This window comes from Theobroma umbraticum, unplaced genomic scaffold (assembly GCF_002168275.2).
Source record: "Theobroma umbraticum cultivar Fairchild unplaced genomic scaffold, ASM216827v3 scaffold_30.0, whole genome shotgun sequence".
NCBI lineage: Eukaryota > Viridiplantae > Streptophyta > Magnoliopsida > Malvales > Malvaceae > Theobroma > Theobroma umbraticum.
In genome coordinates this window covers 3,631,064-3,652,930 of record NW_018397254.1, presented here as the reverse complement: position 1 = coordinate 3,652,930, position 21,867 = coordinate 3,631,064, and the positions used below count along the sequence as shown (strand labels likewise).

General features: G+C 35.8%; 2 protein-coding genes and 1 long non-coding RNA gene across 3 annotated transcripts; all 3 read left to right on the top strand.

Moving 5' to 3' along the window:
- The first annotated feature begins 213 nt into the window (after positions 1–213).
- LOC110422804 (uncharacterized) lies at positions 214–3,087 on the top strand. The gene is made up of 2 exons (XR_002445770.2): positions 214–471; positions 554–3,087. It is a non-coding gene; the product is annotated as an uncharacterized LOC110422804 (long non-coding RNA).
- Positions 3,088–5,032: 1,945 nt separating this feature from the next.
- On the top strand, positions 5,033–12,950 carry LOC110413236 (plasma membrane ATPase 1-like). The gene is made up of 22 exons (XM_021424368.2): positions 5,033–5,053; positions 5,637–5,739; positions 6,034–6,153; positions 6,256–6,354; positions 6,457–6,594; positions 6,716–6,850; positions 7,119–7,298; positions 7,442–7,648; positions 7,743–7,862; positions 8,282–8,401; positions 9,059–9,181; positions 9,290–9,394; positions 9,481–9,625; positions 9,770–9,934; positions 10,014–10,252; positions 10,341–10,373; positions 10,936–11,017; positions 11,150–11,310; positions 11,527–11,739; positions 11,991–12,173; positions 12,297–12,475; positions 12,654–12,950. The coding sequence occupies exons 2-22, from the start codon at positions 5,680–5,682 to the stop codon at positions 12,745–12,747; spliced, it is 2,901 nt and encodes a 966-aa protein (XP_021280043.1). The 5' UTR covers positions 5,033–5,053; positions 5,637–5,679; the 3' UTR covers positions 12,748–12,950.
- A 3,093-nt stretch (positions 12,951–16,043) lies between these two features.
- Positions 16,044–20,244, top strand: NUDT8 (nudix hydrolase homolog 8). Its single transcript, XM_021421132.2, has 11 exons — positions 16,044–16,141; positions 16,338–16,358; positions 16,436–16,618; positions 17,178–17,452; positions 17,807–17,872; positions 18,107–18,244; positions 18,766–18,843; positions 18,970–19,020; positions 19,165–19,199; positions 19,330–19,438; positions 19,673–20,244. Exons 3-11 carry the CDS (start codon positions 16,480–16,482, stop codon positions 19,877–19,879), a joined length of 1,098 nt encoding a protein of 365 aa, XP_021276807.1. The 5' UTR covers positions 16,044–16,141; positions 16,338–16,358; positions 16,436–16,479; the 3' UTR covers positions 19,880–20,244.
- The last annotated feature ends 1,623 nt before the right edge of the window (positions 20,245–21,867 follow it).

The window sequence follows — 21,867 nt, the reverse complement described above, 5'->3', positions numbered from 1 at the left end:
TTTTGGATACAGTAGAGAAGCTCCATCCTTGGGCTTTGGAGCGTAAAGTTATTTTGGGCTTTAATTGAAGATGCATGATTTGGGCTTTTTTTCTGGAAGTTCAGAACTTTCTTCATTATTAGCAAACACTTAGCCACGTGGAGTCGTGTTAGCCGTCCATCTTTTTGACAATTTTTTGTTTCCTGCCGTTCATTCCCGATAACCCTATAAGATTTGGCTTTCATTGAAAAGGATCATTGGAATCTGGGTTCTTGGAGAGCTAGCCGTTCCTTCAATTTTTTCCCTCATAGTTGGGTGTTACGCAGATCTATTCCCCATGGTTGCTCCTGCAGGGATTCTGCTTCCAGAGATCGTTAGATCGCATCATGATCTGCCTTTCTATACCAGATTTGGTTTCTGATGTTGAGGAGATCTGATCGGTTGGATCTACGGCTTAACCTGCCGTCTGCATAAACCAAAGCCTCTTGCTGTGTAAGTTTTTGTTTTTTGGGTTGATTTTCCATTTATATTTATAAATAAAAAGAAGATTTATTTGCGTGTTTGTTTTCTGCAGGGAAAAGGGTTGGTCGAACGTTTTGTATCAGAAACCAACATCTGACGGTGGAGATTTGTTGGTTGATTGATCTGAGGCGGCTGGAGGTTATTTTCTCTGATATATGGTGGATGATGAATCGAGGCGACGCGTGAATAGCGAAGTGGGATAACGTGTTTTGTAAGTCGAATGGATGTGTAAGATATCGGGGCAAAGAGGTCTTGTTTGCTGAGGGCTGAGTCCTGATCTATCTTTGTCCATCCCGACCTTTGCCATGGCAGGTGCGCTTGCATGGCAGGTCACCCAAACTTAATAAAATTTATATCTTTTTGTGTTTCGAGGGGAGATCTCACGGGAATTGCCCGGGTTCTCCCCTCTGGTGTGCGTTGTCTTTGTTTTTGTCTTTTCTTTTTCCCAATATTTATCTGCACCATACGTGTTTGATTCACGATCCACGTCGTCATCGGAAAAGCTTATGCTCACCAAAGGCATTGATCTACCAGTTTCAAATCGGGAAGCCCAAGGTATATTTTACATCATTTTTACTGGAATTCGCCTTATAGTTTAATTGCATGAAATCTCGATGGAACAGTCAGTTTATCCAAATTCGCTCTCAACATGCACTGTTTAGGCTAGCGGCAATCGTTTATCCTCTGAACTAATATGCATTAGAACGTAAGGAAAAGAAGGCTTGTAAGCTATATTCCTTACATTTGCTACTGATAGCTCATATGTTTTGTAATTTATATTCCTCGCATATGCTACTAATAGCTCATATGTGAACTGATATGCATTAGAATTTAAGGAAAAGAAGGCTTGTAAGCTCTATACCTCACATTAGCTACTGATAGCCTCTATGAATCTAACCCATTAACATGGATTAGTTCTTAAAGTTGGTCATGCTGCATATATATCTCCCTTTTTGATAAACAATAGCAATTTTCTAGCAGTTTTGTTTTGTAAAGATAGGCATGTTTGATGGTTTTTGTCTTGTTTGATCTAAAAAGGATTGTAGGATCACCTACTAACATAATGTGATGGCTTGTTTTTGATAATTTCTAACTAAAAAGTGTCGAGCTTTAGATTTGTCACCGTCTTTGGTGTGCAAAATTGCCAATGGTTTTTCCTGATTTTTGCCACAAATGCATTATCTGTTATAGGTTAAACAGCATTTTCTAATTGATTGCAAACTTTACCAAAATGTTTTCAGAAGCCTTTTCTAGGATATATAGAAGATAATGATGCTCCTGAATTTGCTTTGATATACTGGTGGTGCAGTCATTAAATTAAAATCTAGCTGACAACTTGTATGACATATTTGCCCGACTGGAGGGAATAGTATGTGATTGGCAGTTTTCTGTATCTGCGCACTTCTGATGACCTTGGCACAAATCAGCATTTGCAATTACATGAATCGGTATATGATGTCTGTTCCAATAATTGCTGCTGTTCATGCAAATAGTGCTGCTTTCCTTTTAATTGCAGTTTTAAACATGTATGCTTGCAATACCGTTTCACCACAAACCATTCTATCAAAGTACATTATTTGGCCAACACAGAGTCTTCATTCAAAGTGTCTCAAATTTGGGCATCTGATCAGACTAATCTACTCATTATTCTCAGACCTGACTTTACATTTCCACTTCTATTAATATCTTCATTGGTAAAATTCAAATCCTCTGGAAATGGCTTTCCTTCTCTCCACTATTATTATTTATCTTGCCTTATTACTTTAATCTAGTATTATCCGAACTATTGTGCTATTATTGTATTGTGAATTGTGATTTTCTATCTTACAGTTGTAGTAGGTGGATGCTATATTGTATGATGTGATAGTGTATTTGCTTGTGCTCGGCTCTATTGTTCTTGAAGCCCTTTGTTGGGCTCCACTGTTATATTGTGTTCCAATAACGTTTTGTTGGAAGATTTTCTGTAAGTGTGATTGTGTGTTGGAAGAATCTTTTGGATTTCAACCATGTTGTGCATCTTGAGCGGGCATGTTCTCCATGAGGATTATTCCAAGGTTTGTGGAGTGAAGAATTTGTTAAGCCAAGTTCAACTTTCCAGGTTTCATCTTGCATCATGCAAGTTAAAGAATGACAGATTTGGAGTCTCCTGATAACTAAATTAATTGCAGCAGCTTCTTAGGCCTCCTAAGGTGATTGGCTTCACCTGCAAGGAGATAAGGACTGATCCAATCTCCAAGTTGAGGTTTGAGGATCAGCTGTTTCCAATTTTCTGGGAAATTGCTCTTTTCAAGGTACATGTCAGATTTGTACATCCAACTTTAAATGGTAAAAGTTTTTAAGCGGACTACGGTCCCGTGGTTTTTCCCCTTGATAATAAGGGGTTTTCCACGTAAATTTTGTTGTCTTTGTTGAGTTTATTTGTTTCACAAGATTTATTTTGCTTCTTGTTTCATCACTTCTTTAGATAAGAAGTTACTTGTTCGTGATTTGTATTTCAATTAGTTCTCTATTTGTTTTTACCGTCACTACTTTGGGCATGCAAACATTTGAGGTGAGAAATTGAGGCTTCCTTCTCTTTTCAGTGCATTTCTACAATCAGTTTAAAGTCTTTTACCTCTGTGACTTAACATCTGTTGCAATTTTTTTAATCTGTATAAAGCGCTCGGCGGTGTATAGTTGTTAAAAAGAAGAAGAATAATACTATAATATTTTTTTGGCCCAAAAAAGAAAATTTAAAGAGACTATGTTGGGTAAAGTAATTTCTGTTTTGACTGGGGAGTGTCGTTTGAAGTGTACGACGCGTCAGTGAAAGGAAGTTTCACTTATAACCGCTGCATGGTCCGTTTAGGTTCGTTCTTGTTGTTATCGGAAAGATCTGTAAGCTCAAAAAAGGCAGAGCGCTCAAATCCGAATTGGGCTTTGAGAGGTTGGTGGTTCGAATCCACTCAGATCTCTTTCGTATCCTAAATTAACTTAAATATGTGGGTAAAATAGTAAGAAAGGATTAAAAAATTAAAGATTATGAGTTATTTATTTGTATCGCGTTTCTAATGAGAGAAAAATTATAATTTTAGATATAATCATATACTTTACCTTTATAAAACTAAAACTTTCAAACAAATAAAGGGGTCTGTACTTGTCACCAAATAATTTAATAGTGTAACGTTTTTTTCTATCATAAAAAAAATTATTTATAAATTCAAAATTTATCTATGATATGTACATGCCAGTCATGTCTTTGTATCTTTAAATACTTGGACTTTGGGTCAAAAAAGACTTTTGTGTTTTACCTTTTATGCCTAAAATTGAAATACTCCTTAGTCTCAAGTACAGAGAAGGGATAAACTGTTTAACAGGACAAAATTTTGTGCTTTATTTGATATGCCTAAATAGAAAATCCTCTCAGTCTCAAGTTCAGGGAAGGAATAAACTGTTTTAACAGGACGAAACGGATGAAGCATGTGTACTTTCGCTAGGTAGAGCCCAATTTAAAAGTTTGGTTCAGTTACTTAACATTACTTTATGTATTTCTTTTTTCCCCGATTCGATCAAGAATCTACTTTCCGGTGTTTTCAAAGAAAAAATAATTAGAAATTGTACTAGTAGCTGTCCAAATTAAACCGTTTACATGGTTAAATTACCCATACTTCTTGTTCATGTCACATTCTCCTGCAAGCAGCCAAGAAGACGCTTGCCTGTCTAAACTATAAGCTCAGACATTTTCCTACAAGCCAGCCAATTGCCTTGTAGCAAACTGGCAATAAGCCAATGAAAATAAGCTTATACTAACAGCCAGACAACAAGAATTTTCGATTTCTGAAATCTGGGATCTCATCATCTCATCTCAATTACGGACAAATTGCAGACAGAATATGATTTTTCCAATGACAAATTGCGTACGGATCCGTTGATACCATCGTAAGTATATCAAATACTAATAAAGTACCAGACGTAACTAGTGAAAAAGAAAAAAAAAATGACAGTTCATATCTGTCTTATACCCATATTTCATCAATAATCTTAAACAATTTTTGGTACAATACAAGTTTCTATTTCAATTAATAAGACAAAGCTTATAGTAAAAAAAATGTTCACATGGCGTGATGAACATTCTTTCTCTAATCATGCCGTGGAAGGCATATTACTTATTAGGACAAGAGTACAATGCGAGCTTGCTGGGAACCAAGCGCTTTATTGCAATGGTTAAAAGACCATTGTAAGAAAAATAGGCCAAAGAAATGCATCCAATCATTATTGTGTCAAAGTCATTACCTTCGCAGTTACATATCTTTGGAAACAACTAGTTTTAACTTTGCTATGCAAATGCTGGCGACGGACTTGTAGAGGCCATGTTTTTGTCTCGACCTCTCCGCTCTTATTTACTTCATTGCTATTCGATTGCATTGTATCTTGTTTCTTTGGTGACAATTTCTATATATACCAAATCATTTCTTGTTTTCTCAAACACTACTCCCTCTCGCAATTCTCTGGCTTCCATCTTTGAGTCAGTTTCATGTAAAACAAGGCAAGAACTTGCTCCAGTTCTTGATAGGTACTAGTTAATCAAAATGTGGGTTTTCGTCTTTATGTATGTTTGAAGTCTCTGTTGGTTTTGTTGATGAATATTGCTAACGTTATGCATTAAAAAGTTAGTTGTAAATGAGTTTGGTTAGTTAGTATGATCTATAATATGTTTTTGCAATTTGAGAGTACTCTTAACTTGACATAACTAGATTTTGTAGACATGCTTTTCTCAAACACATAAAAAAACAAAAACAGAAACAGGAATAGAGGATTTCTATGTTAATCTCTCCGTTTTTCAATGATTTTATAACATGAAATTAGTCTCTGTTTTTCAATGAACTGCATGTGAAGTTTTGCAGTTCATCTATATTTACAACATTGTTGCTAGGAAAAAAGGCAGAAAGATAGGAAAATCTAAAATCTTCAGTGTGAAATCCAAGAACAAGAAATTATAAATGGAGGAATTTTTTTTTTTAGATATCATGAATGACTCAAGCAACTTCTAATGGTTGGAGTGATAAATTAAGTGCAATGATAGGTTTTTGTTCCTTTGTTTTCTTTTAGAAGAGAAAGACGTGAATTGATCATATGGAATGTTCTTTATTTGGCAGATTATTTGCTTTGAGGGTTGGGAGGTGAAAAAAGAGAACTGCAATGGACATGGACAAAACAGCAGCTGCCCTTGAAGCTGTTAGCAAGGAAATTATTGATCTGGTACATTTCTTGCAGTCTCTGTCAAAAACCTAGAGCCTAATATATATAGTTATTTATTTCTTTGTTCTTTAGCACAGGAAACATGGGAAAAACAAGAAAATTTTAGTAGATAGTTAAAGACAATCTGTTTTGGCTAGACTCAGGCAGGTTAACTAGTGATCTAGATTGATGCATGATTATGTTTGAAGAGATAGAAGCCGTTTGATTTTCTTGCAGTAGTTAATATTTGATAGAAAATGTATTTAGATTTTGGAAGTTCCCTTTTGATGCTAAACTGGGAGGTGCTTCCTGCAGGAGAACATCCCTGTTGAAGAGGTTTTTGAAAAGCTGAAATGCACAGAAGGAGGTTTAAGCTCTGATGAGGTTCAGAAACGGTTGGACCTTTTTGGCTACAACAAACTTGAAGAGAAAAAAGTAATCTTCTTTTTATTGTAAACCTTGGCCTAGGTTTCAGAATACAATATCTTCGATTATAGGTTCCTTTGTACTGAGTTTTGGTCTGCATCTCATGCACAGGAAAATAAAATCCTGAAATTTTTGGGATTTATGTGGAATCCTCTCTCATGGGTTATGGAAGCAGCTGCACTTATGGCTATCTCTCTTGCACATGGCGGCGTAAGTCCATAATCCTCTTCAGGAAATGAATTTGCACTGAAACTGAATGCCTGAAACCTTGATTTGATCATAATAAATGACTGAAGCACTCTCTATCTGCAGGGAAAGGATATAGATTACCATGATTTTGTTGGCATTCTTGCACTGCTTATAATCAATTCAACAATCAGTTTCATAGAAGAAAACAATGCAGGAAATGCTGCTGCAGCCCTTATGGCTCGCCTGGCTCCAAAAGCAAAGGTTCTTCCCCTGGCTATCTAGCTTAGATTTCTTGGATGCATTGTTTTCTCCTTGTCATCCACCATATCTGTCAAATTTTTTCTTTTCCTTGGATGCATTGGAATTTAATTGGCTTAATCAGGTTTTACGTGATGGGAAATGGAGCGAAGAGGATGCTTCTGTGTTGGTTCCTGGAGATATTATTAGTATCAAGCTAGGAGACATTATTCCTGCTGATGCTCGTTTGCTTCAAGGAGATCCACTGAAAATCGATCAGGTATATCAATAGAACTTTGAATGATTTGGATTTTTTGTTCTTCCCCCTAAATAAATGATGTTATGTCAATTATTGGCCCAAAAAGAAAACATCAACTCTTTGAACAATTTCAGCAACATATGGTGTACGCTCTCTTTATATTTTTGAGATAATTACAAATGACAGGTTCAGAACTTGAGAGTTTTCAAGAATAGTGATTTGCTAAAGTCCATCGATTGCTGCTAACTCTAACCTATGGTCTAAGTAATCTGTACTTCTTTTTTTGCAGTCAGCTCTTACGGGAGAGTCTCTACCAGTGACAAAACATCCCGGTCATGGAGTTTACTCAGGCTCAACATGTAAACAAGGTGAAATTGAAGCAGTTGTTATTGCAACTGGTGTACACACTTTCTTTGGGAAGGCAGCTCATCTTGTGGAAACCACAACACATGTTGGGCACTTTCAACAGGTTCACATTGAAACTTCGTTTTATCCTTACATGTTTTGTGAATGTTAAACCCTACATGAGAGGGAGGTCATTTCATTTAAAGTTTTGAGATTACTAATTGTGCCATATACTGAGGCATCATGCTGACTGGTGGCTAATTTCAGGTCTTAACTGCTATTGGAAACTTCTGTATATGCTCCATTGCCATTGGGATGGTGATTGAACTCATTGTTATATATGGCATTCACCATAGGGCTTATCGAACTGGTATAGATAACTTGCTTGTTATACTTATTGGTGGTATCCCAATTGCTATGCCCACTGTTCTTTCTGTCACCATGGCTATTGGCTCTCATCGCTTATCTCAACAGGTCCACAAGTCTATAATTTTTTATTTATTGAATTGCCTTTTCCATAATTGCAATAACAAGATTAACTTAACTTGCGACCCAACTTTCTGAACAGGGCGCCATAACAAAGAGAATGACAGCTATCGAGGAAATGGCAGGAATGGATGTGCTTTGCAGTGACAAAACAGGCACACTGACTCTCAACAAACTTACAGTGGACAAAAATTTGATAGAGGTGAGACTTTGGATCACTCTGTATTGGTGACACAGCAAGTAACTATAGGGGTAGTGCTTATGTGTAGCTTAAGGCATATATTCATTCAAGGTTCAAACTTCACAATACTAGTTTCCCACTGGCTCTTAGAAATAAATGATAGATCTTCTATTCAGAAAATGTTTTTGGATATGTTGTTTTCCTGAAGATATACAAAATTGTTCCAATTCTTTTCTACTAGTTTGTGCTTAAGTTTCTATTTATAAGAGCTACAGCCTAAGGTTTACACTGTTTTTTTTTTTTTTTTTGAGAAGAAAAGGGTTAATATTCTTGTTATGTAGAATTTACTCATTTAATTTTGTTCTTCAGAGAACTGACAGTTCAAGATCTGTCAATACCTGCTACAAAGTTGAAACTTAATGATCTACTTCATTATATAGGTTTTTGTCAACAATGTTGACAAGGATATGGTAGTTTTGATGGCAGCAAGAGCTTCAAGGTTGGAGAATCAAGATGCTATAGATGCTGCAATTGTTGCAATGTTGGGCGATCCTAAGGAGGTAGCATATCTATAATCTGATTTAATTAAAGATAGTTTCTACTTCGATTTTTCCTTCTTGTACAATAATTCTCACAGTTTCACTCTGTGGCTGCATAAGATCATAGTTGGTGGGTTACATCTTTGGTTATGGGATTTCTGTGATGAAAAGTAAAATCAAGAATTATTGTGCATATTCAATTGGCTGCTCTTTTGCAATGAAGAAAAACAGTTTCAAAAATCATAACTGTGGGAAATAGAAGGGTTTTAGAGATGGTCTTTTATAAGTTGAAATATTAAGAACAAGATGGAAGAACAAGTTCATCAGTCAGCAATCTCATTTGGAATATACAGTTGATTTTTCAAACCCTTGACAATTTCCTCCTTGAGGTGGAGGCTTGGTTATATAGGACAACTTCTTGAAATTTATGAGTAAAAATCATTAAGAAGTATGATGGTAGTATTATATCTTTGTGGCATTGCTATGGAATTTTAACTCCCTAAACTGAAATGCTTCCCTAACTGTTGAAACTCTCATTCCAATTTCTTATATTCTCCCTGGTTGAATGAAACTTATTACTTTTCAAAAAAAACTGTTGAAACTCTCATTCCAATATCTTATATATTCTCCACATTTACATCTCTAGTAAGTTGAATTTATTCTGTTGTTTATTGTAAGGCACGAGCTGGAATCACAGAGGTTCACTTCCTTCCCTTCAATCCAACTGATAAGAGAACGGCCCTTACTTACCTTGATGAGGCTGGTAAGTTGCATAGAGTCAGCAAAGGTGCACCAGAGCAGGTACAAACCATACTACTAATAAACCAAAGTTTCTGTTTTCTGACACTGCATCACATAAGGTTGTCTGAAACTCATTAGTCATTGGCCCCTTCCATGTGCATCTTGTAGATACTCAATCTGGCCTGGAATAAATCAGATATCAAAAACAAAGTTCATTCCATAATTGATAAATTTGCTGACCGTGGACTTCGATCCCTTGCAGTTGCTCGACAGGTATCAAAGCTTTTACTATCACTATATTATCTTAGGATATCACTCCTTTATTGAGATAATGGAAGAAGTGCAATTATTTTATTTAGGAAGTGCCTGCTGGTAATAAAGATAGTGCTGGAGGACCCTGGGAATTTGTTGGTCTTCTGCCTTTATTTGATCCTCCCCGCCATGACAGTGCTGAGACCATTCGAAGAGCCCTGGATCTTGGTGTCAGTGTTAAGATGATAACAGGTGTTCATTATGTCTGATTAACCATTTTTCCTTCCCTGCCATAGAATAACTCTTCTGGAGTATGATCTCCACTTGAGACCTTTGGCATTTCCCATAGAGTGTGTTTCCCTCAAGGAGACAGGAAACTTATGGTTCTTGTCCCAGGTGACCAACTGGCAATTGCTAAGGAGACAGGAAGAAGACTTGGGATGGGCACAAACATGTATCCTTCATCATCTCTGCTTGGTGACAATAAGAATGAAGCACTTGGTGCTTTACCAATTGATGAACTTATTGAGAATGCTGATGGATTTGCTGGAGTTTTCCCTGGTAAATATATTTGCTATTATTTCTGAGCTCTATAAATATGCTTTTGCGTTCCATGTATCTGATTCCATATTTAATGTAGAGCACAAGTTTGAGATTGTGAAAAGACTTCAAGCTAAAAAACACATAGTTGGAATGACGGGTGATGGGGTCAATGATGCACCCGCATTAAAGAAAGCAGACATAGGGATTGCTGTTGCAGATTCCACAGATGCCGCTAGAAGTGCTTCTGATATTGTTTTGACAGAACCTGGTTTGAGTGTGATCATTAGTGCTGTTTTAACGAGCCGTGCAATCTTTCAGAGAATGAAGAATTACACGGTAAAATGAGAATTTCGTTTTAAACACTAGGAATTGGAATTAACCTCAAAGCTTTCCTGTTTCTCACTTTGTATTCTCCTTTTTCCAGATATATGCAGTATCCATCACAATACGTATAGTGGTAAGTCCCAATATGCTTTTTCCCATTTTAAGTATCTTAAAGAGATATAACAAGTTGTACAGCTTTCAAAAGAAGCAAAAGAATCCTCACATACGAGGATTGGCAAGCATAAGAAGTAATCTGATGTGTGAACTAAGAAAGTGAAACATTAATGCATTCTAGTAACTATCCTACGAGGCAAGGGAAGTCCAATTGATAAATTCTATAAACAGCAGACCCATGCTAAGCTACAGAGCAGAGATCTCATCCTGGTGGCTCAAAGAAGGTAATGAAGTTGTCAGGTCGCAAGATCCCGGCTTTTGTAAGACTTGTCAGCTATTGAGTTAATTTCCCGGTTGATATGATTGAAGGTGACTCTCCTGATGGATTTTGAAGAGTTTCGATGGTATTGGAGATTAGTTTCATATGCCAAGGAACTTTGCTATGGTCCCTCGTCCAGAGAATGGCGTTAGAGGAATCGCTTTCAACTAATATAGTCCCATTTTCCCTTTCGATCCTGAACAAACCATCTGTTCTAACTACTGTAGCCCCTTCTAACTGGAAATTGGTTTTCATCTTGCAGTTAGGGTTTATGCTGCTTACTGTGATCTGGAAGTTCAATTTCCCTCCTTTCATGGTCCTAATCATTGCCATTCTTAATGATGGTAAGAGGGTACTCTTCTTGTAGGATCTTGTCTTGCACGTGGCAGTTATTAGCATTCATCTTTAATAATGTTTCCATTCACATGAATTCTTAATCCATTTTTTAATTTACGGAGTGATGCTCTTGTTTCCAGGTACCATTATGACAATATCCAAAGACAGGGTCAAGCCATCACCAGTTCCTGACAGTTGGAAGCTCAAAGAAATTTTTGCTACTGGGATTGTTTTAGGCAGCTACCTGGGTTTAATGACCATTATATTCTTCTGGGCAGCCTATGAAACTGATTTCTTTCCAGTAAATGCAAATTTTTGTTTGATCTCCTTCTTTTCTAATATTCTTTTGTAAAGATGAAGATTTAATGAACCTAGAATGAGTTGCAACTAGAGCTGCGAAAGAGCAATCAATGTAAATTGATTTGGTAATACAGTTGAACTCCATTCTGGTTCTGGTAAGTGAATTATGCCTAAGGGTAAAGGTATATGTGTTAATTCTCTCTCCTTTGTACCTCAGGATAAATTTCGCGTAAGAAGCTTCTACAAAAACAACTTTAATCTTACAGATAAGGGTGTCAGGGATCATTTAAATGCACAGTTGGCATCTGCAGTGTACCTCCAAGTTAGCACCATCAGCCAGGCTCTAATATTCGTGACTCGCTCCCAAGGATGGTCATTCATGGAGAGGCCCGGTCTTCTTCTTGTTACTGCTTTTATCATTGCCCAACTAGTAAGTTAACTGGAAACTTTAGTTATGTTGTTATAGTGGATAATGAAAGGAACAATAACTGCTTAAGTGCTCCCAAGACAGATGGCTTTAATATTACAGTAACAATATGGTACACAAGATGGAATGATTTTTATGACAGCATAGAATCTGGTACACACTTGGAGTAGAGCAGTATGCTACTGTCTTAATTTCCAAATCTTAGATGATAGTTTGATCTTTAGTTATAAACCAGTGAGGGTTGTCCTATACAGGTAGCAACTGCTATTTCTGCTCATGCGTCATGGGGTTTCGCTGGAATTAAAGCTATTGGATGGGGATGGTCAGGCGTTATTTGGCTCTACAATATTGTAACCTATGCACTGCTTGATCCCATCAAGTTTGCAGTTCGATATGCACTCAGTGGTAGAGCCTGGGATCTTGTGCTTAACAAAAGGGTAAGTGCACAACACTTCCCTCACAAAAAATTCACAGTTCCGATTGAATTATAATGTCTGATTCGTTTCCTACAAAAAAGTTGCACATGGTTGACATGCATTCTTTGCTATTCAATTTACCAGACGGCATTCAACACTCAAAAGGACTTTGGTAAGGAGGCTCGTGAGGCTGCATGGGCGGCTGATCAGCGAACGCGCCATGGCCTACGGTCTTCGGACCCAAAGATCTTCTCTGAAAAGCACACTTTTAGGGACATCAGTGTCATGGCAGAAGAAGCCAAAAGGCGTGCAGAGATTGCAAGGTATCTTCCCTTTCTTGAGAGAACTCTACCATCCATAAAGACTATTAAACCGATTCAAGAAATTGACGATTTCACCTACTTCCAGCTGCATTCCTTGTTCACATTCAATTTAACCGACATATATATTTGAGTTGCTCATCTGAAACTAATTCCAATATTTCTTTTTCATGTCATGCAGATTACGGGAACTTCATACCTTGAAAGGCAGAGTCGAGTCCTTCGCAAAGTTGAGAGGTTTGGATATCGATGTCAACCAACATTACACGGTGTGAGGGGTACTCTGAATGGCGTTTCCGATGTCAAATGCTCCCTTCTTTTTGCCTTTCCTTTTTTTTTTAATCTCTTTGCTTGAGATGTATTCACCCATGAGTCGCCCACCAACCCCTTTCGAGCCTTAATATCCATAGTGGGGACTAATATTCCTTAATGATTCCATATGAACTATCAATAAGAGCCTTTAATGCCAATTTCATCATCTACACTGCCTTCACAAAATTACTTGTCTGCTATACTTTACTACAGTTGTTAGATTGTTCTTCTCATAATTTTGACATGAACTCCTACTCGAGAAAGATTAAAGAACAAATGAAAGCATGACCAGGAAAAAGAAAAGGGTCAACGAATGTCTGAATGGCCTTTTCAACTGATGAAATTCTGACTATTGGGTTGACCAAGCTAACATCTTCGGGCTTTGGTCGTGTCCAAGGCCTCCCAAAAGTCTCTGGGTCTCAACCCATACCAGCCCGTCCAAATTGGATTTTACCTACAGGCCATTTTCATCACCTTGGGTTCTTGACCACACTTTTTTTTTCTCCTTTTATTGAAAAATGTTCCCGAGCTTCTGACCCCGCTACCTTTGGGCTAGCCCTTGACAAATCTGAAAAGTAGATTTCAATCGACTAAGGCATCCTAATTATCTTTGATTATTAATTTCTGTCTGTAATGAATTTGGCAGCAGAATGAGTAGATGGTTAGGCAGAAAACATGTTTAGAAAGATATCCAACCAGAAGAAAGCATATTTGTATTAAGTTCACCCATAATTGAGCTAAATTGGTGTAGATATCATTCTAGTTTGCATGAACATGACAAAGATCAGTTAGCTACCTGGATTCTCAGTTAAAAGGCAAGATAAAAAACAAAAAGAAAGAGAGCAGAAAGCTGTAGTTATGGCATTCTTCAATCACACTCTTTCCTCAATTACTCCAGCAATGCCAATTTCTCTTTAAAGTTTGTCGCCACTTCCTTCTATTTTGCTTTCTAAAAATTGTTGGGTGACATACAAATTTTTGGATCCTATCCCTAAAAACAGACTACTTGAAATTTGGGTAAGTGAATTAATTTGATGCATACGTTAACCATTTTGATGGCAAAAATAGTTGGGTCATGCGTGGATTCAATTGTCTCTTGTTATGGAAAATAACCATTTCCCCACACCAAGTTTTCTTTTTTTTTAATGAAAAATAATATTGAAAAATAATATTTATTATTCATAAGTGATCTCTTGAAAAAAACTACAAAAGAATTAGATTATCCTTTTATGAGTCAAACGAGTAGTGATGGAAAGGACCTATCAAGTTAATCACTACATTACGATTTTTCGACATCAATTACAATTTTATTTAAATAATGCGTCTTGTTATGTAGTAACATATTAAAAATATATTATTTTTAAAATTTTACTAATATTTTTTCTATTTAGCATTAATATAAAAAATACCATCTTTATTAATATATATAATTTTTATACCTACATTTTATTTACAATATTATTAAAAATTTATATAATATAATGAAATTATATAAATCTAAAGATCCATCTAATTCGTTTTTCCTCCCTTCTTAAAAAATAATGCAAATAGTTCGGTAAGCTGGTCCCGGTCTCCCCCTAGACTGATCCACTGTTTGATACTTGCACAATGAACGTGATACATGTGAGTTATAGCTTCTAAAACAACAGTCAGTCCCTTTGCATGCCTTCTCCCTTATGCCGTGGATAAATTAATGCTCAAGGTTAGCAAAACCTTAATTAGTACTAGCCTTTTAATTATAATTAACGCAATTATGAGATGAGAATCATAAATATTGTGATAATTTACTAATTTAATGTCTGTTCAACATGTAAAACTACTAATTGATTAGGGCTGGGCCATCACCAGCTTTGATAGGATAGAAACGGGTGACCGAAAATGACGTTGTTATCCTTGATTACACGTGGACGTCAACCAAAAACCATATCCAAAAATTATAACCCAACTTAATTATTCCCATGATAATTTAATTAATTAATAAGACCTCCAGGAAATCATATGCTGCAATTCAATGTATCTTCACCTTAGATTAATGTCTAACCTTTTGATGAGAGAGTTGTGATGCGCTTAGTGGATGGTCCAGAATCCAGACTCTTTTTCATCGTACGATGGGATGGCTAAAAGGAGGTTATGTTATGATATTAACATGTTCCCCAGCAGCATGGGACCAAAACTTCGTTGTACTATACCCAGCAGAGCAGAAGACAAGAATTCAACATTTCTGTCAAAAGCCGTGGCCAGACATCTGAAACTCACATGGTATAATGCCATCCACGCAATATTTGCTCAGCAAGGAAAAATATTAAAGGCCAAAAAAAGGGGGAAGCTACCACTGTGGTTTGCCACGCTCGACAAGGATGTGCACGTCACGCGAGAATCAACTTTGAATCAAATATTTTATTTTGGAATCGGAGGCGAGACCGTGGAATTCATAAAAATTATTTAATTTTTTTAAAATAAAAATATTTTTTAATAATTTTTTTTTAGAAATAGCAAAATTTTTTATATAAGAAAATTTTATAAACATTTAATTACATGAAATACTTTATTTTATAAAAAAAATCTATTATACATTTCGTAATGTAAACTTATTAATTTATGTACCTTTTGAATTATTCTTTTCATGATTATAAATGCTGTCTAATAAAATCATTTTAATTAAAAGAGAAAAAATATATTTTTCAAAATTAATAGAAATTAATCAAGAGAAGAATAGAGTAAAGTAAAGGAAAAGGCATGAATGAAAAATCAATGAATACATTATTTAGTCTAGCCTATTATTTGAAAGTGAAAAAAGTTTGTTATCTTATAATTATGAAGCATTAATATGATTTTATGATTGCACTCAATCTATTGGGGGATTAGCGACATCAATAATGTTGTAAGGCACCATTATCATATAATTAAAAGGGTCGTCACTTGTCAGAGTTGATATCAAAGTACAATTAAGACATGTTACTATTAAGTGTATAATTTTTTATTAACTCTTTTTAGATAATTAAGCTAGAGAAATTAGAGATAAGCAAATTCAAATTCTATAATATTTTTTTTTGTTTTTGCTTCGATAGAAGAAATTTCGCTTGTTGACTTAAGCAGCAGCCTCCCACGCTCCCCTAAGGCGTGTACGAAAAAAAAAATCCCACTTTTCTATTTTTTTTTATTTCATTCCCACATAACAATTTTAAAGATTTAGTTACTTCCCTCGTTTTCTTCATTTTAGCTGTGAATGAATTGGAGATCCTTTTAAAGCAGCGTCTCTCCTTGCGTGTCATCATCACTCAACACCCATTTCACACCACAAATTCAGCAACACATCACTCGAATTAATTTCTTAATCTTTTGCTTAATTGGATAAAGGTATGTAGGCTTAGTCATGGCTTATATGGCTTGTCTCCACCATTAAAACTTGTTCAAGGATTCTAATCCTCATGCTTCATGTGTTTGTTTTCTCCCCTCATTGCATTTCCAAAGTGTTTAGTTTCTCATGCAATCTCTTTGGTCAATCCGTTCCCCCGGCCCAGCGTTAAATTCTAGAACTCTTTCTTGTTTTCAGGAATCAAGACTGCTCTGATAGGTACAATTATTTGTTTTACATCTGGGGATATTTATATATTAAGCAGTTGATATTGTTAACCAGTGGGGTTGTGGCAGTCGTCTAAAACTGGAGTAGTTGGGAGTTTTAGATACTGTTGCAAATGGAGGGCAGCTTTTTTAGTTGCAAGTCTATGCCAATGTCCGAGATAGCATACATGGAGAGGACATATTCAAGCCAGTTGTTGAGTTTCAGGCCATTGGTTGATGCTAAGTCCACCCCGCAGTTCTGTTTTAGCAGAGGTAATTCTACTGCTTGAATCAGCTGGCAGTTTGTCAGTCAAGTCAATATTGTTGCTCCCTTGTTCAGAATTCTGAGTTTTCTTTTTCTTTTCTTTCTTTTCCTTTCTGCTTTCTGCAATAGTAAAACAGAGTTTTTTTGGTTCGGTTCATAAACATAAACTTCCGGATTAGTCGTCCTGTTTTAAGATTCTGATTCTGTTAGAAGTGGTTTGTTCGTAGTTAATTGAACAAAGAAACCAAAAAAATATGTGGAAACTAAGAAATGCCCCAATGAATATGTTTAATCATCAAACAAGAGGCCATTCCTTGTGTTCTTGGTTCTTCATTAGTAGTTTCTGCATTTTCAGACATAAGCTTTTGCTGTATGTTTAAGCTAGTACGTATCACCAGATGAAATTTGAGCATCAACGATTTAACTAACCTACCAAACCAACATTCTTTCCCAGGTCTAAAGAAAACCATCATCTTATCTCACTCTTTAATGTAAGATGCCATTGATTGGAAAGTTCTGGTTTTAATGATTTGTTTCTCTTTTTCCCCCCATCATACTTGTTTCCAGGTATATCTCCGAAGGCTTCTTATTCAAGTACCCCGAACAACACATATGTGCCAAAGAAAGCTCTCAGTTCCGTTGAGCAAGAAAAACTTGGAGCAGGGAATTTACTATATCAGATTAATGGATCAAATTCAAGTTTGTTCACCAGGAATATGAGAATACTCTATGCCTTTGATGATGAGTATGGTGGAGTCATTGTTGATACAGAAAGATTACCCGCTAATCCAAATGTCTTTGCATCCATGCTTCGTTTCTCACTTTCTCACTGGAAGGCGAAGGTAATTAATTATCCCTGTCTATGATTTTTCAAATTCAGGTATGCTTTTTGTTCATCATCTTGAAGAAAATTTGTTCGTTTTTAACTCATCTTAGTTAATTACAAATTTCTCTCCCATGAAACTGGTTTTTGCCTTTAGCCATAGTCCACTGTATATTCACATAGCAACTCTTCGATGGCATAACATAAGAGTAAATATCTTGTTTATAACTAAAGTTACGATCGGCTTTGAAATTGATTTAGGATTTCATCTCGCTAAACCACAAAAATTTGTTGTGCCCGTAGGGACAAATTTCAGTTCTTCTATAGTTCATGAGATTTGTGATCACTCTGATCTTATGTCATCAAACTGCAGGAAAAGAAGGGAATTTGGCTGAAGTTGCCAGTGGAAAAGTCAGATCTTGTTCCAGTTGCTGTCAAGGTAATTCCAGATACTAAAGCCTGCGCATGCATTTCACTGGCTTCACTGAATTACTCCTTCCTTTTCTCTCAAATTGAAAGTAGAAGTGAAATCAATTTTCCAGGGTTTGGCAATTAGCAACTAGGTTGCATGAGTTGACAAAATGTTCAGGGAAGAAGGAAAAGGTCTTCCCTCCCATACTTTTGCATTCAATTCACTCTTCAATGATCTCTGATATTAGCAACCCCGATGCAGGAAGGATTTGAATATCATCACGCAGAGAGAGGATATGTAATGTTAACTTACTGGCTACCTGAAGGACCCAGCATGCTTCCTGCTAATGCTTCACATCAAGTAGGGGTTGGAGGATTTGTCATCAATGACAAAAATGAGGTATGTGGGCTGGTTGAGGTTGAGTTGATATGAAAGAGAAGAGAGAACCATGTTTGAGCTATCTATTTTAAAGTGGCAAGAATATGTATTGTATCCGATCCCGAGATATTCCATATAGTTTACATCTAGGACAATTTTCATGAGCTGCTTTAGTGCTGCTTCTGTAGTTTATTATAAAGATAATACTATCACAATAATAATAATAAGGTAAAATACCTCAATTTTTTTAAGTTTCAGTCAAAATTTCAAACGAGTCCATTAGCTTTTGAAATAGACACTTTTAATAATAAGGTAAAATACCTCAATCAAACTGATGCCATGCTGATATATTTAATGGCTTTGCACATCCTTTCCTTGTAAAGAAAAAGCAGACGATATACAAAACCAATTTGATTGAGTTTTTTATATTACTTTAATAACATGGACCTTCCATTTTCTTAAGTTTCTTGTATAAAGTTTTACAAGCACTAAAAACCCATAAGTTAAATTCTAATGCAAGTATTTGCAACGATCTATTACAGGTTCTTGTAGTACAAGAGAAATACTGTGCTCCAGCATTTGTTGAGCTTTGGAAAATACCAACCGGTTTCATTGTTGAGGTATATTATTTGGTTTGAATTGTCCTAATGAAAGTTTTAGATCAAAGAAGAAAATTCCAACCTTTTTTTTCTTTGGTTATAAACGGCTGAATCTTTCAATTAATTAAGTTTTGTTTGGTATGACAGTCAGAGGAGATTTTTACTGGAGCTGTAAGAGAAGTCAAGGAAGAAACTGGGGTAAGTATATTTTGCTTGGTACATTGCCTCTAAGATTCTATTTCAATCGTATTGTTATCAGTAACTTACTCTCAGTTCAGAGAGTTCAAATTTGTCTAATGGGGCTAATGTATTAATACTAGCTGCACTTGTTCCACATTGCAGATTGACACTGAGTTTGTGGAAGTAGTAGCATTCAGGTAACATAATAGAACTGATTTTTCAAAAGTCACCACCTCTGTCCAAAGAATTTTTGTATAGCAAGTCCTACTGCATGCAGTAAATTTGTGATATTTTGATTACTGATACTTGCTTGTAACTCCACCCCAGGCATGTGCACAATGTGGCCTTTGAAAAGTCAGATTTGTTTTTCATCTGCATGCTAAAACCACTATCAACTCAGATTATGGTTGATGATAATGAAATTGAAGCAGCCAAGGTAAGTACCAACTCAGATTATGATTGTCATCTTGCCTCTCTCACCTGTTACTATTTTGGGGGGTAATATACTGATTCAAAAGACGTCTTTCTTCTCTTTGAACCACTAAAGTCTTTCAACAGATGATGAAACACATCAGATTCTGTTTAATCTTCTTCCTCCTATATATATAATATTATCGAGAATAGTTGTTGGCTAATTAAATATTAATTTTGTCAATTGGCAATCGTGCAGTGGATGCCTTTAGTTGAGTTTGTGGAGCAACCACTGATTCAAGAAGATTGCATGTTCAAGAAAGTCATTGACATCTGCATTGCCCGCCTGGGGAAGCGCTATTGTGGATTGTCTGTACATCAATTGGCTTCTAGATTTGATGATAAAAATTCTTCTCTGTACTATAATGTCGTTGACTCACAAGAGATCAACTGTATAGGCAACTGAAACAATTCAAGATCACTACACACTGCTCCTTTCCGCCCTTGTCATTGCCTTGTGGAAATCCGTTTCGTCTTTGCATTCAAAACGGGGGTAATAATCCATGGAGCCTGTCTCTATATTGAGAAGTACTACCATTTTTGCGAAGAAGGCAGCTGATACATAACTTGTAATTACAAATATATTTCTAAAGTAAGTATGCCTTTGAATGTAAAAATATGGTTAGTTTAAATTTAGATGTGTGATAATCGCTCTTTCTCATTTTTATTTTCATTCCTTAGATGTTCATGTCTCTTTTGCTTGATAAAGCACAAACTTTTGGCAATATTTAGAAGTTAGAAGATTCAGAATTGATCAAGTTGCTTTCCCCACCTTCATTTTCTTGTGATTTCTATGTCAAAATAACAGTAACTCAATGGGGTGATCCATTGCTATCAAGCCCGAAGTGAAGACTGTATCTTATCAGGGGACTGATTCTATTCCTGTATTAGGCGAACTGATTAGGCTAAATCCATCTGTCAGAACTCTATTAAACGCTTTAACCAGTTTGTTGAAAAGGGATTCTCAGGAAATAAGTTGTCAAATATTCAATTACCTTACTCTGAATTCGATTTAAATTAAACATGTTTAAAATGTCTGGTCAATCACCAATCAGTTTTTGCAATCATTCAACCCATTTTTTCCCTAAGAAATGAGAGATCATGATTAGGTGTTGCATTGATCATCGAAGATTCCATCAAAATGTTTACATTTGTTATACCTTTCTCAGCCTTTTGGCTAAGATCTGGCATTGAACCAATCCCATGAACAGCTTGGCGATCAGTCAAAAACCAGAAAAACTAAGGCCGGCTTAGCCTAGAATGCCCATCAGAGCCTGATTCAAGCGAAGAGGCAGAAGCAAGACAATGCCATGTGCGGTATGCTCATGCGATGTCTTTGAGTGTATAAGAAGGTCAGACATTGCAATCTGGTGGGTCGTGGTTCATTACAGACAAAACTGCGTGGTCCTGTCAAGTAAAACGGTAATGCTTTTCAAATCAGATTTTGCATACTTCTTTGCTGGAAGCTGGACGCTGTTCCAAACTAGATTGTGGCTGTCATGAGTTTCCTTCTTGGCCTGATGGAAAAACCTTCACTATAATCCCCGTTGCTTTTCAGGATAAAATGTATGAGATTTTCATTCTTGTGTTCAAACCGAGGTGGCCATGCTTTTCACCTTAGCTCAACTGTCTCCTGTAGCTATCTTCTCTAAATTATTAAAGCTTAACAACTATATGCCCCTTTGCAAAATTCCGTCAGCAGAAAGAGAAGGTTACGTAATTTTTGGAAAAGGACAAGGCTAAACACAGAACGTTCGAACAAAATTAGTTTACCTCATGGAATTTATTAGCAGATGTACGCCTTAAGTAAATATGTTATGTTAAATAACAAACTTATACGGGCGTACACGATAAATTACAGAAATATATTCTGTGATTTTAGTTACAATAAATTTGCCACCGGAAATTTTAAATTTAATATTGTATTAAATTTTTGTTATTTTTTATTTAATATTGTCTGATTTTTATTATATTATTAATATTGAAAACGATATCAAATTTTAAAGTTCAAAAAACAAATTCATTCCATCTTAAATCATAGAATTTTTTTTAATTATACATAATTCTTTTCTATTGACAGAATTAGACATAGTTGGACGTAAGTTGCCTAGATAATTAATATCTCTGCAAAATTCTTGTATGTTTCGAATTTTCTAAATATATTGAAGTGTGGGTAGAGGTGTGCAAATAGGTAAATTTGGTAGTTTGGTTCACTATACTTAAAAGACTAAATGAATAAAGCATTTTTAAAAAATTGACTAAATATAAAAGAAGATCAAACCAACCAAATAAAAAATTGGTTTAGTTGGTCCGTTTTTAGATCAATAGATTAAACTCTTATCATTTTTTTATAAATTATAATATTAAAATTTATAAACTTTATCGATAATTATA

Excerpts from the sequence above, each read along its gene's own strand:
- NUDT8 (XM_021421132.2), top strand. The coding sequence starts at position 16,480 with ATGGAGGGCAGCTTTTTTAGTTGCAAGTCTATGCCAATGTCCGAGATA. Across the intron at positions 18,245-18,765 it reads TCATCAATGACAAAAATGAG|GTTCTTGTAGTACAAGAGAA; the intron begins GTATGTGGGCTG and ends GATCTATTACAG. Across the intron at positions 19,200-19,329 it reads GTGGAAGTAGTAGCATTCAG|GCATGTGCACAATGTGGCCT; the intron begins GTAACATAATAG and ends ACTCCACCCCAG.
- LOC110413236 (XM_021424368.2), top strand. The coding sequence starts at position 5,680 with ATGGACATGGACAAAACAGCAGCTGCCCTTGAAGCTGTTAGCAAGGAA. Across the intron at positions 7,299-7,441 it reads ATGTTGGGCACTTTCAACAG|GTCTTAACTGCTATTGGAAA; the intron begins GTTCACATTGAA and ends GGCTAATTTCAG. Across the intron at positions 11,740-11,990 it reads CTTTTATCATTGCCCAACTA|GTAGCAACTGCTATTTCTGC; the intron begins GTAAGTTAACTG and ends TGTCCTATACAG.